General features: G+C 41.9%; 1 protein-coding gene across 1 annotated transcript in view; it reads left to right on the top strand.

The window, feature by feature from the left end:
• LOC140728086 (ATP-binding cassette sub-family B member 6-like) overlaps positions 1–20,064 on the top strand; it is a 225,474-nt gene that overhangs the window by 97,610 nt on the left and 107,800 nt on the right. Inside the window, exons 10-13 of the mRNA XM_073046274.1 lie at positions 6,287–6,412; positions 8,450–8,526; positions 10,980–11,043; positions 13,573–13,658. Of these exons, the coding sequence (XP_072902375.1) occupies positions 6,287–6,412; positions 8,450–8,526; positions 10,980–11,043; positions 13,573–13,658 (353 nt within the window). The remainder of the gene's footprint in view (positions 1–6,286; positions 6,413–8,449; positions 8,527–10,979; positions 11,044–13,572; positions 13,659–20,064) is intronic.

Below are 20,064 nucleotides of genomic sequence, written 5' to 3'. Positions count from 1 at the left end.
AGAGAATTGTTAGTCAGTTCAAAAGGAACATTTCCCAACGCAAGATTGCAGAGATGTCTTTCAACATCTACAGTACATAATATTGTGAAAAGATTCAGAGAATTCAGAGACATCTCAGTGTGTAAAGGGCAAGGTTGGAAACCACTGTTGAATGCGTGTGATCTTCGAGCCCTCAGACGGCACTGCCTAAGAAACCGTCATGCTACTGTGACAATTATAGCCACCTGGGCTCGGGAGTACTTCAGAAAACCATTGTCACTTAACACAGTCCGTCGCTGCATCCAGAAATGCAACTTGAAACTGTATTACGCAAGGAGGAAGCCATACATCAACTCTATGCAGAAACGCCGGCGAGTTCTCTGGGTCCGAGCTCATCTCAGATGGACTGAAAGACTGTGGAATCATGTGCTGTGGTCAGATGAGTCCACATTTCAGCTAGTTTTCTGATAAAACGGGCGTTGAGTTCTCCGTGCCAAAGATGAAAACGACCATCCTGATTGTTATCAACGAAAGGTGCAAAAGCCAGCATCTGTGATGGTATGGGAGTGCATCAGTGCCCACAGCATGGGTGAGTTGCATGTATGTGAAGGTACCATTGACTCTGAGGCGTATATTAGGATTTTAGAGAGACATATGTTGCCATCAAGGTGACGTCTCTTCCCGGGACGTCCATGCTTATTTCAGCAGGACAATGCCAGACCACATTCTGCACGGGCTACAACAGCGTGGCTTTGTAGACACAGAGTGTGTGTGCTTGACTGGCCTGCTGCCAGTCCAGATCTATCTCCTATTGAAAATGTATGGCGCATCATGAAGAGGAGAATCAGACAACGGAGACCACGGACTGTTGAGCAGCTGAAGTCTTATATCAAGCAAGAATGGACAAAATTTCCAATTGCAAATCTACTACAATTAGTATCCTCAGTTCCAAAACGATTAAGAAGTGTTATTAAAAGGAAAGGTGATGTAACACAATGGTAAACATGCCTCTGTCCCAACTTTTGTTGAGTGTGTTGCAGCCATCAAATTCTAAATTTGTGTATATTTACAAAATACAATTAAGTTGGTCAGTAAAACTATTGAAACTCTTTTTGTACTTTTGTCAGTTAAATAAAGGTTCACGTGAATTAACATATCACAGATTTTTGTTTTTATTGCATTTTGGAAAATATCCCAACTTTTCTGGAAATGGGGTTTGTACATAAATAATATTGAGAACATGGGGAGTAGAGTCCTTGAAAAGGGATCCATAGGTTTGTGAAATCAGCTCAGTGTTGAGGTGAATGAAGTCATCCATGCCTGTTGACTGAACGGTAATAATTGCTCCTGAACCTAATGGTGTTGGACCCAGGGCCTAAAGCTTAGGTTCCTCACTTAGTTTAAGGCTGAGAAGAAATTATGCTTTTGTTTTAACTTCAAAGGCTAAACACCTTTGTAAATTTCTGCCCTAGGTGACTGTTTACAGACATGGAGCATATTCATCCTTAGAGTGGTTAGATAGTTGTACACTAAAGGAATCATGGAAAGTTGAGAATAGATGAGCAAGGAACGAGAGCATAGAACATAAAACCATACAGCACAGTACTGGCCTTTGGGCCCACGATGCTGTGCCAACTTTTTAACCTGCTCCATGATCAATCTAACCCTTCTTTCCCACGTAACCCAATATTTTCTTTCATTCATGTGACTAAGAGTCTCTTAAATGTCCCTAATATATCTGTCTCTACCACCATCCCTGGCAGGATGTTCTATGCACCCACCAGTTTCTGTACAAGAAACTTACCTCTGACATCCCCTCTATGCATTCCTCCAATCACCTTAAAATCACTGCCACGTATTAGCTTTTTCTGCCCCAGGAAAAACGTGCTTGCTGCCCACTCTGTCTATCCCTCTTATCATTTTATGCACCTCTACAAAGTTACCGCTCATCCTCCTCCTCTCCAGAGAGAAAGGATAAAGAGCTAGGTAAGGATATGCCATTGTGTTTGAAAATGAAGGAGCCAGTGTAAAGAGCTGTACATCCTCCTATTACTTGTTCTTGAGCCCTCTTTATATCAGTTGTGATTATTGTTGCTGGTTAGTCAGACAGCACAACAGCACAGAAACAGACCCTTTGGCCCATCTAGTCCATTCCAAATTATTACTCTGCCTAGTTCCATTAACCCACACCAGGACCATATCTCTCTGTACCGTTCCAATCCGTGTACTTAACCAAACTTCTCTTAAATGTTGACATCAAACCCACATTCACCACTTCCACTGGCAGCTCATTCCACACTGGCACCACCCTCTGAGTAAAGCAGTTCCCCCTCAAACCTTTCACCTGTAACCTTTGACCTCTAATTCTAGTTTCACCCAACTGCAAATTTCCCATCCTTACTATTTATTACTCTGCCTACCAATATTAGAAACCATTTTTAATAGATCTAGTATAACTCTAATCACATACATAAAATAGTGTGATCACTCAGGTTGAGTGTGATGTTCTCCTAGGGAGTTATCTATTGGTAGGTTCTCGGGTGGCTCTACAGGCCAGTCTGGGATCCTCCTATTCTGGGCAAGAGTAAGTGATAGCTGTAGTTAGAGGTCGTGTCTTTTAGTGGTCCAGTCTCTCCGTTCACGGCTGCCACTCATTCCCATGTATAAACGAGGGAACAGATTTCCTCCAGGTTCATCTATTGAGTGCGGTGTCTTCCTAGTTTTAGATGTAATGCTGAATTTCTTCAGGCAGATTTTGATGTTATCTTCAAAGCGATTCCTTTGCCAATTGAAACAGCTTTAATCAAGCAAGGATTGAATTATCTTTCATATAAAGTACTGTATTTTACTTCAGTGGAACACTAAAGATTTTTAAATGCATTCAGTGACCACTTTTTAGATACCGTCTATGCCTAATAAAGTGGCCATTGAGTGTATGTCCATTTTTTCTTCTGCTGCTGCAGCTCATCCTCTTTATTCATGGAGAACGTGTGGCTCTTTGATTCGCTGTTGCCTTTGAGTCAGCTTGAATTAGTCTGGCCATTCTCCTCCGATCTCCTTCATTAGCAAGGCATCTTCATCCACCGAACTTCCACTCACTGGATTTTTTTTTCTGCACTGTTCTCTGTAAACTTTAGAGATGAGTAATGATATGGAAGATGAATATTAAGAAACTGAGGAAATGGAATGCAATTCTTGCAGGAAGTAGGGTGGGAGGAAATCTAGTAGCTGTTGTGAGACCATGGAAGTCATGGTGGATACAGAAAGCAATCCAAGTGCCAGATTACTCCAGTTGTGACTTTGAGTTTAACACCTATTGTTATGTCTGATTCATTCATTCTTATTGTGGATCTGAAATTGTCATCAGTACTTTTCAATATCTCTTCTATTTAATGAACACTACCTCAGTGTATTTTGGCTCTCTTTGTCAAAGTTCAAAGTAAATTTATTATCAAAGTGCACAAATGTCACCATATATAACCGTGAGATTCTTGCGGACATAATTAGTCCATAATGGAATAATAACCATAATGGAACCAACAAAAGACCAGGCCAACTTGGGCATTCTGCCAGTGTACAAGAGACAACTAACTGCAAATACAAAAAGACAGAAATAACAATAATAAATAAATAAATAAGCAGTAACAATCAAGAAGTGAGGTGAAGAGTCCTTGAAAGTGAGTACATAGATTGCGAGAGCATTTTTATGATGGGGCAAGTGAAGTATCCCATTTGGTTCAAGAGCCTTATGGTTGAGGGGTATAACTGTTCCTGAGCCTCGTGGTGTGAATCTTGAGGCCCTTGTACCTTCTTCTTGATGACAGCAGCGAGAAGAGAGCGTGTTCTGGGTGGTGGGGGTCTCTGATGATGGATGCTGTTTCCCTGCAAGAATGCTTCGTGTGGATGTGCTCAGTGGTGGGCACGGCTTTATCAGTGATGGACTGAGCTGTATCCACTATTTCTTTATCAGTGATGGACTGAGCTGTATCCACTATTTCTTTATCAGTGATGGACTGAGCTGTATCCACTATTTCTTTATCAGTGATGGACTGAGCTGTATCCACTATTTCTTTATCAGTGATGGACTGAGCTGTATCCACTATTTCTTTATCAGTGATGGACTGAGCTGTATCCACTATTTCTTTATCAGTGATGGACTGAGCTGTATCCACTATTTCTTTATCAGTGATGGACTGAGCTGTATCCACTATTTCTTTATCAGTGATGGACTGAGCTGTATCCACTATTTCTTTATCAGTGATGGACTGAGCTGTATCCACTATTTCTTTATCAGTGATGGACTGAGCTGTATCCACTATTTCTTTATCAGTGATGGACTGAGCTGTATCCACTATTTTTTTGGTAGGATTTTCCACTCAAGGGCGTCGGTGTTTCCATACCAGGCTGTGATGCAGCCAGTCAATATATCTCCACTACACATCTATAGAAGTTTGTCAGAATTTTAGATTTCATGCAAATCTTCACAAACTCCTGAGGAAATGGAGGCACTGCCCTGCTTTCTTCATAATTGCACTTACTGTATGTGCTAGGCCCAGGAAAGGTCCTTCGAGAAATTTAAAGTTGCTGACCCTCTCAACCTCTGATCCTCCTCCTGAAGTCAATAATCGGTCTTGCTGACATTGAGTAAGAGGTGGTTGTTCTGGCACCACTCAGCCAGATTTTCACTCTCCCTCCTATATGCTGATTCGGCACCACTTTTTATTTGGCCAAAAACAGTGGTGTCGTCAGCAAACTGGAACATGGCATTGCTTAGCCACATGGTCATAAGTGTAAAGCAGTTAGAGCAGGGTGGTAAGCACACAGCCTTGTGGTGCACCTGTGCTGATGGAGATTGTGGAGGAGACGTTGTTGCCAATTGGAACAGACTGGGGTCTGCAAAAGGAAATTGATGATTCAATTGCACAAGGAGGTATTGAGGCAAAAATCTTGAAGCTTATTGATTAGTTTTAAGGGGATGATGGACTACTTTTTGTACAACTTATATAATTTGTTTTTTATAGATAGATAGATACTTTATTCATCCCCATGGGGAAATTCAACTTTTTTTCCAATGTCCCATACACTTGTTGTAGCAAAACTAATTACATACAATACTTAACTCAGTAAAAAATATGATATGCATCTAAATCACTATCTCAAAAAGCATTAATAATAGCTTTTAAAAAGTTCTTAAGTCCTGGCGGTTGAATTGTAAAGCCTAATGGCATTGGGGAGTATTGACCTCTTCATCCTGTCTGAGGAGCATTGCATCGATAGTAACCTGTCGCTGAAACTGCTTCTCTGTCTCTGGATGGTGCTATGTAGAGGATGTTCAGAGTTTTCCATAATTGACTGTAGCCTACTCAGCGCCCTTCGCTCAGCTACCGATGTTAAACTCTCCAGTACTTTGCCCACGACAGAGCCCGCCTTCCTTACCAGCTTATTAAGACGTGAGGCGTCCCTCTTCTTAATGCTTCCTCCCCAACACGCCACCACGAAGAAGAGGGCGCTCTCCACAACTGACCTATAGAGCATCTTCAGCATCTCACTACAGACATTGAATGACGCCAACCTTCTAAGGAAGTACAGTCGACTCTGTGCCTTCCTGCACAAGGCATCTGTGTTGGCAGTCCAGTCTAGCTTCTCGTCTAACTGTACTCCCAGATACAGATATACACATACTGTATACTTATTTTAATTTATGGTTTATTTTATGTATTGCACAGTACTGCTGCCACAAAACAACAGATTCCACGACATATGTCAGTGATAATAAACCTGATTCTGATTCTGACTTGGTTCTGCATTGCTGCAACACACACAAAATGCTGAGGAGCTCAGCAGGTCTGGCAGCATCCATGGAGAGGAATTAACAGTCAATGTTTCAGGCCGAGACCCTTCGTTAGGACCCTTTAATGTTTAAAAAGGTGCATCCATCATTAAGGACCCCCATCACCCAGGTCATGCTTTCTTCTCATCGCTATCGACAGGGCAGAGATAAAGAAGCCTGAAGACACACACTCAATGTTTTAGGAATAGCTTCTTCTCTGCCGTCAGAATTCTGGAAGGACAATGAACCCATGACACCACCTCACTATTTTAGCTTTGTTTTTGCACTTGCTATTTATTTATTTATTTCTTACTGTATAGTTTAGTTGCATTGTACTGCTGCCACAAAACAGCAGATTTCCTGACATAAGCCAGTGATATGAAATCTGATTCTGATCTATAGTAATGTTTGATTTATTCAGTCTTATTGTGGATCTGAGTTTGCCATCAAAACTTTTCAATATTACTTTTTGTTTAGGTGGCAGAATGGAAAACAATTGCAAGTCTCCCAATTTTAAACCAAACTCAGAACATGATCATCAGTCTCGGGCTGCTCGCCGGATCACTGCTCTGTGCCTACTTTGTCACTGAGAAAAAGCTTCAGGTAGGTGGTGTCCTGCTGAGAGTGTCCATGGAACCTGTGGGCACTTCATGCTATTATGATCATGCTAGCATAAAGAATACTCCTGATTAATCCTGAACACAAGAGATTCTGCAGATGTTAGAAATCCTGAGCAACACACACAAAGTGCTGGAGGAACTCAGCAGGTCAGGCAGCGTCTATGGAGAGGAATAAGTCATCGACATTACAGGCCGAGACTGGTAATTCACTGCTTAGGGTGGTGCAGTAGCTCAGCAGTTAGTATTACACTATCATAGCGCCAACGACCTGAGGTCAAGTCCTGCCACTGTCTGTTTGTATTTTCACCCCATGACCGCTGTGCATGCTGCAGTTTCCTCCCACATTCCAAAGAAGTACAGGCTAGTACAGTAATTGATCACAAGGGTGATCAGTTAATCAGATCAATTTATCAGATGCTACCTGACTTACTGAGTTCCTTCGGAACTTTGTGTGTGTTATAGATTAATCCTCTTTTTCAGCTTGAGGCTTTATAAGGCATTTGTCAGGCCGCACTTGGAGTATTGTGGGCAGTTTTGTGCCCTTTATCTAAGACAAGATGTGCTGGCATTGGAGAGGGTCCAGAGGAGGTTCACAAAAAATATTCTGGGATTGAAAGAGTTAATGTATGAGGAGCATTTGATGGCTCTGGGCTTGTACTAACTGGAGTTTAGAAGGATGATGGAAGGGGGATCTCATTGAAACCTATTGAATATAGATAGAGTATATGTGGAGAGGATTTTTCCTTTAATGGGGGAAGTCTGGAATCATAGGGCACAGTCTCAAAATACAAGGATGTCCCTTTAGAATGGAGATGAGGAATTTCTCTAGCCAAAGGGTAGAGAAATTCCAAGAGTTATCTGATTATTTCTATTCCCTCATGCCTCCACTATGCCCTGTAAATTCCTCCTATCAAATATACATTCAGTAGCCAATTTATTAGTTACCTCGAGTACCTAATAAGGTGGCTACTGAGTGTATTTACAATATAAACTGTAAAGTTAACAGCACTGTAAGAAGTCAACCATATATACAAAAGCCTGTGCTTGATGTGCCTTCTTGACATTGCCCTGTTCAGGAAATTGTTCCATGTCTGAGAATGGGCATGTTGCAACAGTGAGGTACAACTCTGTATGAATTCCTCCATAAGAGTGGGCATGGAGAGGATGTTTCCTATATGGGGGAGTCTTAAGACCAGAGGGCACAGACTCAGAATAGAAGCACAAAAATATGACTGCAGATGCTGTGGATCAAAGAATACGTACACGATGCTGGAGGAACTCAGCAGGTCAGGCAGCATCCATGAGAAAAGAGTAGCCAACGTTTCGGGCCGAGGCCCTTCATCAGGAAACCTTTCTCACGGATGCTGCCTGACCTGCTGAGTTCTTCCAGCGTCGTGTACGTATTCTCAGAATAGAAGGACAGTCCTTTAGATCAGAGATGCGGGGGGACTTTCTTCAGCCAGGGGATAGTGAATTTGTGGAATTCACTGCCAAAATTGGCTGTGGAAGCCAAGTCATGGAATGCATTTAAAGTGGGATTTGATAGGTTCTTGATCAGTAAGGGTGTCAAAAGTTATGGAGAGAAGGCAGGAGAATGGAGTTGAGGGATAATAAATCAGCCGTGATGGAATGGTGGCACTGAATCAATGGGCTGAATGGCCTAATTCTGCTCCTATATCTTATGATCTTTCAGCCTGTAGTCAAGTAGGTTACAAATCAGAGTGTTCATCCATCTAGTCACATGTTGTGGGTCTGCCTTCCACTACCTTTTCTAGCAATGAATTCTGCTCCCTTGTCATTCCCTGTATGAAAACATTCCTAGTCAATTCCCTTCTAACTCATTCAAAGTTCAAAATAAATTTATCAAAGTACATATATGACACCATATTCAACCCTGAAATTCATTTCCTGGCGGGCATACTCAATAAATCCATTAACCATAAAAGAATCAATGAAAGACCACATCATCAGGGCAGACAACCATTTGAAATAATTGTATTTCCTTGTCTTATCTGTGCAGGTTGGCGATTTTGTCCTTTTTGGGACATATATCATTCAGCTTTACACGCCACTTAACTGGTTTGGGACATATTACAGGTAAGTGGTATGGTTTTTATCTTTTATCTCAAGGACCCCTCCTTTATTGCAATACTTTTTACTGCCACATAGAGTCATAGAACACAATAGCACAGAAACAGGCCCTTCAGCCCTTCTAGTCTGTGCAAAATTATTATTCTGCCTAGTCCCATTGATCTTATGATGAAGTCCTGATGAAGAGTTTTGGCCCGAAATGTTGGCTCTTTATTCTTCACCATAGATGCTGCCTGACTTTAGCATCTTATGTGTGAGTTACTGACTGTGGACTCTGTTCTGCACCATCAAAGTGGTCTCCCAGCAGACTCCAACTTGGTAAAGAACTGTTAAGAGGTACAATGAGTTGATCTCCTCACTGGTGAATTCTGTAGAATACATTGGGGCTTGTGCCCAGAGAGAGAGACTTTTTTTTTGTTTATTTCATTATTATGATTGGTCATTGTGGAAACCCCATGAGATGTTCTTTCAGAAGCAGATGTGTTCACCATCTCTCCTTCTGGTCTGTATTCACAGCCACGGGCATGGATTGGGGGGGGGGGGGGGTTGTAATCATCAGAATCAGAAACAGGTTTTTCATTACTGACGTACAGTACTGTGCAAAAGTCTTAGCCATGTGTAAAAGAAAATCTGTGAAGCAAAGATGCTTCAAAAAATAATGAAATATAAAGTTTCTAAATATCAAAAAATATTATAAAGAGCAACAAATTAAATCAGTGTTTGGTGTAACCACCCTTTTCCTGTAAAAGTAAATCAGTTCTCTTAGGTACGCTGTTACTTAGTTCTATAAGAAAATTGGTTGGTAGATTGTTCCAAGCATCTTGGAGAACTTGTCACGGATCTTCTGCAGATTTTGGCTGTCTTGCTTGCTTCTGTCACTTCAGGTAATCCCAGACAGCCCCGATGATGTTGAGATCAGGGCTCTGAGGAGGCCGTGCCATCTGTTGCAGATCTCCTTCTTTTCACTGAAGATAGTACTTTATAATTTTGACCCTGTGTTGGGGTTATTGTCCTACTGCAGAATCCACAAAAACAAAAGGGTGCCCCAAAGAATGACTGACAGTAAAAACGTTCAAATCTCAAAGCCCTCCCACTTCAGCCCCTCATGCACAAGCAGCAGCAAAGCACCGAACCTCCTCCCCCCCCATTTACTTCACCAAAAAGCATCAGAACCCTTTGCCCACTAAACAAGCAACAGCAAAGCCCATGATCTGCAGTACAACAAAAACGAATTGTTCACCTGACAATTCAACATGCCAGAGCCTCTCGCTCTCTCCCTAATAAAGGGAAAGAGAGGTGTTACTCAGCAAAAGGGGAGATATAAACAAAACAACTCACTGATTTACCGAGTTAAAGTCTGCCATGTCGCTTTTTTCTGAGTTCTCTGACTCAAGAATCGGCAGCAAACTCTCCCACTAATGAAAGAAAGAGAGAGAGCACACGATTCGCAAGTACAGGGCCCCTGACAGCTGATTCGCTGTTCCCGATGTTCTGCTTTCTTCCTCAATGCTTCAGTCGGCATAGAATCAGCTCATCCTCAGGGCTACAAAGCCGTGGAATCCCGAAGACGCGCTCGTGACCTTGGGATATCGAAAAATGGCTGGTCGGTGATTTGTCGATTTATTTGTTTGGTAATTTTATTTCTTGCACTGTACATCTGCTGCAACAACAAATCTCAGTCAGTAATGATAAATCTGATTCTGAAGCTGGGAGAGTCATGGAACACTATCTGCTTGCTCTCCCAACAGTTGCGTAAAAGTTTGATACCCTGCAGGACAAAGAAGCCAGCTCAATTGGCACTTCAGCAAAACTCTCATCCCCCCCCCCCCCCCCCACTGACAATTCTCTCAATTATTCTCTGCTTCTGAGATGGTGGAGGCCAGAGAATATATAAGTATGATAGTTAGATATTTGAAAGATGGTGGAATTGCGGGTAATGGGGAAGTAGCACAGAAGAGTTGAGGCCAACATAGACGAGCCATGTTTATATTGAATGGTGAGACAGGCTTGAGAGGCCAAGTGGCCCTAAATCTTAACTTTTTATCCACTCCATTGATACTGCCTGACCTAATGAGTTTGTTTCAAAGATTGAAAGATTAGATTAGATTTATTTGTCACATGTACATTGAAACATAGAGTAAAATGTGTTGTTTGTGTCAATGACCAACACAGTTCAAGGGAGCAGTCTGCAAATGTCAGCATGTTTCCAGCACCAACATAGCATGTGCACAATTCACTAACCCGAACCCTTTGAGATGGGGAAGAAGCCAGAGCACAGAGATGAAACCTACATGGTCACAGGGAGATTGTACAAACTTCTTACAGATGGTAGCAGAAATTGAAGCCTGATCTTCTGACCACTGGCACTGTAATTTGCCATGTAAACCACCACATTAATCTGCTGCTTCCTGGTACTTCCATTTTAAAAGTACAATTGTCTCACCTGTATTTTCCTACAGGATGATCCAGAGTTCGTTCATAGACATGGAGAATATGTTTGATCTATTCAAAGAGAGCCAAGAGGTGGGTGTTTTTTTTTCATCTTAAATTAATAATCTGGTTTTAAGAGCCAGCCCAAATGTAAATTTGGTCTGTTACTGTCAAATGTACAGGACCTAGTGAAAAGCTTAGTTTTGCATGCCATCCATGCAGATCATTTCATCACAACAGTGCATTGAGCTGGAACATGGGAAAACAATAGCAATTTATAATAACTTCTCTTTGAGAGGTCAAGGGTAAAGGGTGAGAATTGAAATGTTTAAGGGGAACAGAGGGTGGTGAGAGGGTGAGATGAGCTGCTAGTTGAAGTGGCGGATTTGGGTTCCATTTCAACATTTCAGAAAAATTTGGATAGGTACATGGATGGGAGGCATATGGAGAGCTATGAAGCAGGGTACTGGCCGATGGGACGAGGCAGGTTAATAGTTTGACGTGGACTATCTGTGCTGCAGTGTTCTACGATTCTGTGATTCAAAGCAGTATGGATGCCTTCACTCACCTCAAGTCTGAACTGATTCCAGGACCTATGGACCTACTTCGAAGGACACTGCAACTCATGTTTTCAGTATAATCTATCAATCTAGGTGGAGAGGGTCAGCAACTTTAAATTCTTCGGTGTTACCATTTCAGAGGATCTGTCCTGGGCCCAGTATGTAAGTGCCATTACACAAAAACCATGGCAGCACCTCTACTTCCATAGAAGTTTGTGAAGATTCAGCATGTCATCTAAAACTTCGACAAATTTCTGTAGATGTGTGATTGACTAGTAGTGTTATGGCATGGTATGGAAACACCAATGCTGTTGAATGGAAAATCTTACAGAAGGTGGTGGATCCGGTCCAGTCCATTACGGGTAAAGCCCCTCCCACCATTAAGCACACCTACTCAAAGTTCTGTCGCAGGAAAGCAGCATCCATCATCAAGGATTCCCAACACCCAGGCCATGCTGCCTTCTCGCTGCTGACATCAGGAAGGACGTACAGGAGCCTGAGGACCCATATCACCAGGTTCTGGAACAATTATTACCCCTCAACTGTCATGTTCCTGAACCAGAGGAGATAACTTCACTCAACTTCACTCACCCCATCACTGAACTGTTCTCAAAACCTATGGACTCACTGTCAAGGATTCTTCATCCCATTTTCTCAATATTTATTGCTCATTTATTGATTTTTTTTTCTTTTTTGTATTTGCTCAGTTTGTTGTCTTTACACATTGGTTGTTTGACCGTTGGGGGTGCAGTTTTTCATTGATTCTGTTGTGTTTCTTGGACTTACTGTGTATGCCTGCAAAAAAATGAATCTTAGGGTTGTATATGGAGATGTGTAGTTTGATAAAACTTTTACTCTGTACTTTGAACTATCCATCCATCTATCTGGCTGTCCATCTATTGATCCATCCATTTATTCATTTGCACAGTTTGTCTTCTTTTGCAAATTAGTTGCTTGTCAGTCTTTGTTTGTATGTGGTTTTTCATTGATTCTAATGTATTTCTCTGAACTTCTGTGAATGCCTGGAAGAAAATGAATCTAGTGATATTTACATAACTTCGTTAATAAATTTAATTTGAAGTTTGAACTTTGAATGCAAAATCAATGTTGTAAAAGATGAGAGGCATAAATAATATGGGCGGTGATAGTATTTTCCCCAGGGTCGGGAAGTCCAAAGCTTGGTGACATAGTTTCAGAGTGAGAGGGGAGAGATTTAAAAGGGATCTGAGGGGCACCTTTTTTCACCCAGTAGTGTCGTAAGCATGTGGAATGAGCTACCAGAAGAAGTGGTTGATGCAGGTACATTAGTATCAATTAGAAAGTATATGGGGGAGTAGGGCTTAGAGGAGTACGGGCCAAATGCAGGGAATTTGGACTAGTTGGATGGGCACTGTGGCTGCCATGGACTGGTTGGACCGAAGGGCCTGTGTTTGTGTTTTATTACTTTATGACCCTAATAAAGTCATAGTGGGTAGCGCGGTAGCGTAGCGGTTAGCACCACGTTTTATAGCGCTATCGGTAAGATCAGAATTCCATTTCCACACTATCTGTATGGAGTTTGTTTGTTCTCCCTATGACTGAATGGCTTTCCTCCAGCTGCTGCAGTTTCCTCTCGCATTCCAGAAGATATACAGGCTAGGGTTAGTAAGTTGTGGGGGTGCTAAGTTGGCTCTGGAAGTGTGGCCACACTTGTGGGCTGCTCAGCACAATTCTCACTGATTTGATTTGGTGCAAAACGGGCATCTCAGAGTTTCGTTTTACATGTGACAAATAAGGCTAATCTTTAAAGTTACAGTTGGAGAGAAAGTGCAGTACGGGCAGACAGTGAAGCGCAAGACGACAACAAGGTAGATTGTGAAGTCAAGGGTCCGTCTTATTGTATTAGAGGACCTTTCAGGAGTCTGATAACAGTGGAGCAGAAGCTATCCTTGAGCCTGGTGATACGTGCTTTCAGGCGTTTGTATCTTCTGCTAAACGAGGGTGGGCAGGAGAGAACAGATGACAAAGAGAATAATATTTTAAAAGAACGGTAAACTCAAAATGATTACTACGTATCTTTCAGGTTACTGATGATATCAATGCAACAAATCTTGACTTCAGAGTTGGAAAAGTGGAGTTTGACGAGGTTTATTTCAGTTACGTCGATGGGTATGTAAAATAATCGTGAATGAAGGCGTGAAGTTGAAGATTCTCAAAAAGGAGAAATAGTCTGCAATGGCTAATAGAATGTTGGGTCTTTACCTTATGTGTTCTGGAATACAATGGGGCCGAAATTATTCTTTAACTATTTAAAAAGCTTGCTCATAGCCCATCCGGATCATCAAACACATCGGTACAGCACAAGAACAGGCTCTTTGGCCCACAAGGTTGTGCTCAACCAAGTGGTTTACTGAACCAAACTAATAGCTTCTGCCTACGTAGTGTCCATAACCATCCATTCTTGCAAATTCCATAACATCACAAAGCATAGGAGCAGAAATAGGCCATTTGGCCCCTCGAGTCTGCTCTGCCATTCCATGGCTGATTTATTATCCCTTTCACCCTCAGTCTCTTGACTTCTCTTCGTCACCTTTGATGCCCAAACTAGTTAAGAATCTATCAACCTCCACTTGAAATGTACCCAATGACTTGGCCTCCACAGCCATCCGTGGCAATGAATTCAAAGGTTCATTTATTATCAAAGTATACAAATCTGAAATTCTTCAATTCTCCGGATGGCCATGAAACCAAGAAAAAAAAGAAAGGCAGCACAATCATCAACCCCCAAATCCCACCTCCCCACAAAAAAAAACAAACAGGAAAGGTACAGGCACATCATCCCCCCAAATCCCTCCTCCTGCACAAAAACCGAGCAAAATGGATCTGGCACATCAACCCCCAAATCCCTCCTCCTGCATAAAAATCAAGCAAAACCGATCAGGCACATCGACCCCCAAATCCCCCTCCCCACAAAAAAGACCAAAAAAGGATCAGGCATGTTGATCCTCAAGTCCACAGATTCACAGCCATCCTCATCTCTGTTCTCAAGAGTAGTCCCTCTAATTTGAGGCTGTGTCAGTGATATTGATACCTGATTCTGATTCTGAATGTTGGGAACAGGAACATGTCATTCAGCAGGTGCCATTTAATTGGGTTGTGGTTAATCCACAAAAGACCGTTACATTGTCTTTAATGCACCTAACTATGAGAAAGTACTTATAAATCTTGTAAGGTTCTGTTGACCAATATGCTCTGTAACCTCCTTTTATGAGGGAAAATAGGGCTTACTACTTCACTCCAAAATGACTTAGTTCCATTTTTAAGATTACATTTTATAAGATAAGCTTTGTTTGTCACATGTACATCGAAACATACAGCAGAAGGCATAGTTAACATCAACAACCAATATAGTTTGAGGGTAGCCCCAAGGGTCGCCATGCTTTCAGTGCTAAAATAGCATGCCCACAACTTACGAACCCAACCTATATGTCTTTGGAATGTGGGAGGAAACCAGAGCACCCGGAGGAAACCCACACAGTCACAGGGAGATAATGGCAGGAATTGAACCTGGATCATTGGCATTGTAGCGCATTGCGCTAACCTCTACATTGTCGTGCTGCCCTTTCTGGAACTCCTCACCAGATCAGATAGTTTCACCATACAATAGACAATAGGTGCAGGAGTAGGCCATTCGGCCCTTCTAGCCAGCACCACCATTCACTGTGATCATGGCTGATCATACACAATCAGTATCCCGCTCCTGCCCTCTTCGCATTCCCTTGACCCGGCTATCTATAAGAGCTCTATCTAACTCTCTCTTGAATGCATCCAGAGACTTGGCCTCCTCTGCCTTCTGGGGCAGAGCATTCCACATATTCACCACTCTCTGGGTGAAAAAGTTTTTCCACATCTCAGTTCTAAATGGCCTACCCCTTATTCTTAAACTGTGGCCTTTAGTTCTGGACTCACCCATCAGTGGGAACATGCTTCCTGCCTCCAGCGTGTCCAATCCCTTAATAATCTTAATAATACGTAGTCCATATATGTCAAACTCAAGGCCCGCGGGCCAAATCCGGCCCGCGGTGGAATTATCTTTGGCCCGCGAGATAATATCTAATTACTATTAAAGCTGGCCCCAGTAATCGAAGCGCCTATGGCATATGATATGGCTAATGCTGAGTTTATTCAGGACCAGGTTTTCAGGGTTTTTAGTGTTTATTCGGCAGTCTTGCTCAGCAGTCTTCTTCATAAGAAACGGAATTTGTAAAGTGAAACACCTTGTAGTTATAGCAGAGACTGAGACACATGAGAGCAGGCTGAAAAAACGGAGGCAACGAAAGCTGCGTTCGCACGCGTCCGACTGATCCGGCCCGCATGAAGCTGCATTTTGCTCAATCCGGCCCGTGACCTAAAATGAGTTTGATACCCCTGACGTAGTCTATTAAATTGATTTAGTATTTTAAATACCTCAGTTAACCTATATCCTATAGTCAAAAGATTGGATCTCAAGTTTTTTTATTGAACATAATACAAGCAATGTACCTTCCCCAAACCGAACAGACTTTCTCTTGCCTGAAGGATCAAGTATTTGTATTAAGAGAGTGTAGTTGGTGTCAGGAGTGTGCTGCTGATGTAGTGGTGGAAGCAAATGTTCCAACAGGCTCCTAGAAAGGCACGTGGATTTGTTAGCATTCATTTCGTGCAGACTAGAGTATAAAAGCAAGGCTGTAATGCTGAAGCTTTATAAGGTATTGGTCAGACCACACTAGGGGTATTGTGAGCAGTTTTGGGCTCTTTATGTAGGAAGATGTGCCTGCATTGGAGAGGGTTCAGAGGAGACTCGCGAGAATGACACCGGGAGAGAAAGGGTTAATTTATGAGGAGTATTTGATTGCTCTAGGCCTGTACTAGCTGTAGTTTAGAAGAACGAGAGGTGAATCTCATTGAAACTAACTGAATATTGTAAGACCTAGATAGCGTGGGTGTGAAGACAAAGTTTCCTATTGTCTTGGACCAGAGGGTACAGCCTCAGAATAGAGGGATGTCCCTTTAGAACAGAGATGAGGATGAATCACTTTAGCAAGAGGGTGGTGATATGTGGAGTTCATTGCCACAGAAGACAAGTAATTGGGTACATTTAAAGTGGAGGTTGATAGATTCTTAACCAATTAACCTACTAACCCATATGTGTTAGGAACATGGGAGGAAACTGCAGCATCCAGAGGAAACCGACAGGTTCATGGGAAAAACGTACACACTCCTTACAGACAGAGATGGGAATTGAACCTGGGCTGCAGGCACTGTAAAGCATTGCATTAACCACTGCTCCGCCATGCTGCCCATAAAGCAAAGGGTCGATATATGTGCGGAAATGCAGCAGCGAGGTCGCAGACCCTATGCAAATTACAGAGGGCGAGATGCTCACTGTCTTGAGGCAAATTAGGGTGGATAAATCCCCAGGGTCTGACAAGATGCTCCCTTGTACCCTGTGGGAGGCAAGTTCAGAAATTGCGGGGGCCCTAGCAAAGATATTTAAAACATCCTTAGCGACAGGTGAGGTGCCGGAGAATTGGAGAATAGCTGTTGTTGTTCCGTTGTTTCAGAAAGGATCTAAGAATAAACCCGGAAACTATAGGTCGGTGAGCTTGACATCAGTAGTGGAAAAGTTATTGGAAGGTATTCTGAAGGACAGGATATATAAGTATTTGGATAGAAAGGGACTGGTTAGGGATAGTCAGCTTGGCTTTGTGCGTGGTAAGTCATGTCTAACCAATCTTATAGTTTTTTGAAGAAGTTACCAGGAAAGTTGATGAAGGCAAGGCAGTGGAAGTTGTCTACATGGACTTTAACAAGGCCTTTCACAAGGTCCAGCATGGGAGATTGGTTCAGTCGCTTGGCATTCAAGATGAGGTGGTAAATTGGGTTAGACCAGGCATGGGCAAACTACGGCCCGCGGGCCATATGCGGCCCGTTAAGCTTTTTAATGCAGCCCGCAGAACTTGATGAAATTATATTAATAAACCTTGTTAACACCTCAGATCCATCCTGAGAATCGCCACAACAAAACTAAATCCAGACTTTGATGCGCTGGCTAAAAAGGGAGACCAACAACACTATTCCCACTGAAATTAAAAATAAGTTTCTTCGTTGTGTTATGTAAAAAATGCATTTGAAAATATTTTTTTCAATAAGCCTTACATGTTACATGTCATTTCTGTTAAGTGATGGACATGAGTAGTGCGCAGGTGCACGTACGTTCTCAAAATAAAAAATGCGCTCCAGATCAAATAACGCGCTCCGCATACTGGCGCGCTGTCACTGTTCTGTCCTTCTGCTGGTCGTTGTTGAGTTTTGGCACAGGGGACAATTGAATAAGAAGGAGCAGGACAAGTAGACCTGCATCTCCTACCGTTTTTGAAATAAAGACAGTCAGGAGGAGAGTGATGATGATAATATCTTGAAGGATAACAGAATTTTCAGTGCTTTAAAATAATAACTGTTACTATTAAAAAAAGCTGTATTTTATTCATTTAATTTTCAGTGTTTTAAAAGACATTTCAATAAATAGCTAAATACCATGGGACTTCAAAGACAGATATTTTGTTGTAATGCATTTGTTCATTTTCAATTGAAATTAAAGCACATGTTTTCTACATATTCCATGATATTTTATTTTCTCTTATGAGGTGTATTACCAAAACACTCCGTCCATCTGCTCCTGGTCCGGCCCCCCTGTCAAATTTTAGAACCCTTTGTGACCCACAAGTCAAAAAGTTTGCCCACCCCTGGGTTAGACATTGGCTTCACGAAAGAAGAGTCATCAAAAATGTCATCATAGGAAAGGCAGATTATGGTGCTGAAGGTGAGGTGGCTCGTTTCCAAACAGAAGCAATGTGTAGTGTGGAGAGGTTGTTGATAGAGTTGCAATGTAAAAGGTGGACAAAGTCAGAAAGAGTAACTAGAGTACTGAAAGTATTGTAATTGAATATAAGCAGTTTCTGGAATAAGGTAGATGAACTTGCAGCACAGTTGCGGAATGGCAAGTATGGTGTTGAAGGCATCACGGAATCATGGCTGAAAGAAGATTATAGCTGGGAGCTTAATGTCCAAGGATACACATTTTATTTTGGTTAAAAAATCAAATCAAATCATTACAAAGAGTTGACATGGGATCGGAAGATGTTGAATCATTGTGGATAGAACTCAGGAACTACAAGGGTAAAAAAAAACCCTGATGGGAGTTGTATGCAGAACCCCAAATAGTAGTAAGGATGTGGCCTACAAATTACAGTGGGAGATAGCAAATGCATGCCAAAAGGGCAATGGGGGACTTCAATATGCAAATAGATTGGGAAAATTAGGTTGATGCTGGATCCCAGGAGGGGAAATTTCTAGAGTGCCTACGAGATGGCTTTTTGGGGCAGCTTATGGTTGAGCCCACTAGGGGATCAGCTATTCTGGATTGGGTGTTGTGCAATGAACCAGAATTGATTAGAGAGCTAAAGGTAAAAACCCTCATAATATGATCAAATTCATCCTGAAATTTGAGAAGGAAAAGCTGAAAGATGTACTAGTATTACAGTGGAGTAAAAGGAATTACAGGGGCATGAGAGAAGAGTTGGCCAGAATTGATTGGAAAAGAAAACTAGCGAGTATGACAGCAGAGCAGCAATGGCGGGAATTTCTGGAAGCAATTCGGAAGGCACAGGATATATACATCCCAAAGAGGAAGTACGGTAGTATTCTGAAGGAAAGTTAACACAACCTTGGCTAACAAGAGAAGACAGAACCAAAATAAAAGCCAAAGAGAGGGCACAAATTGAAGCAGAAATTAAAGGGAAGATAGAGGGTTCGGAAACTTTTAAAAACCAACAGAAGGTAATTTAAAAAGGCATTAAGAAGGTGAAGATGGAATGGAAACGTAAGCTAGAGTATAAAGAGTATACCGGAAGTTTCTTTAGATACATAAAATTAAAAGAAAGGTGAGGCTGGAAGATGATGCTGGAGAGGTAGTTATGGGGAACAACAAAATGGCAAATGAAATGAATAAGTATTTTGAAGCAGTCTTCACTGTGGAAGACTGGTGAAGTTCCAGGTGTTAGGAATCATGAAGTGTGTGAAGTTACCATAACTACAGAGAAGGTTCTTGGGAAAGTGAAAGGTCTGAAGGTAGATAAGTCACCTGGACCAGATGGTGTACACCCCAGGGTTCTGAAAGAGGTGTCTGAGGAGATCATGGAGGCATTAGTAATGATCATTAAAGAATCACTAGATCCTGGAATGGTTCTGGATTTATCTCCTAGCCCTCATTGGGTAAATTTGGAAATTAAATCTGTACAAGGATTTTCATTGGGTTCTATCTTAGGGATTTCTCTTCCTTTTGCGTTTTCTAAATTACATAAACGAGTTGACAATCCAATAGTCAAACATACTCTACGTATATGGTTTCAATTTTGGAAATTTTTCGGGTTGAATCAATTTGTTTTAGCAATTCCTATTGTATCCAATTTCTTTTTTTCATCCCTCTATTATAGACAAAGCTTATTTAGCTTGGAAGACTAAAGGTATACTACAA

This window comes from Hemitrygon akajei, chromosome 5 (genome assembly GCF_048418815.1).
Source record: "Hemitrygon akajei chromosome 5, sHemAka1.3, whole genome shotgun sequence".
Lineage (NCBI taxonomy): Eukaryota > Metazoa > Chordata > Chondrichthyes > Myliobatiformes > Dasyatidae > Hemitrygon > Hemitrygon akajei.
This window is presented reverse-complemented; position numbering and strand designations above follow the sequence as displayed.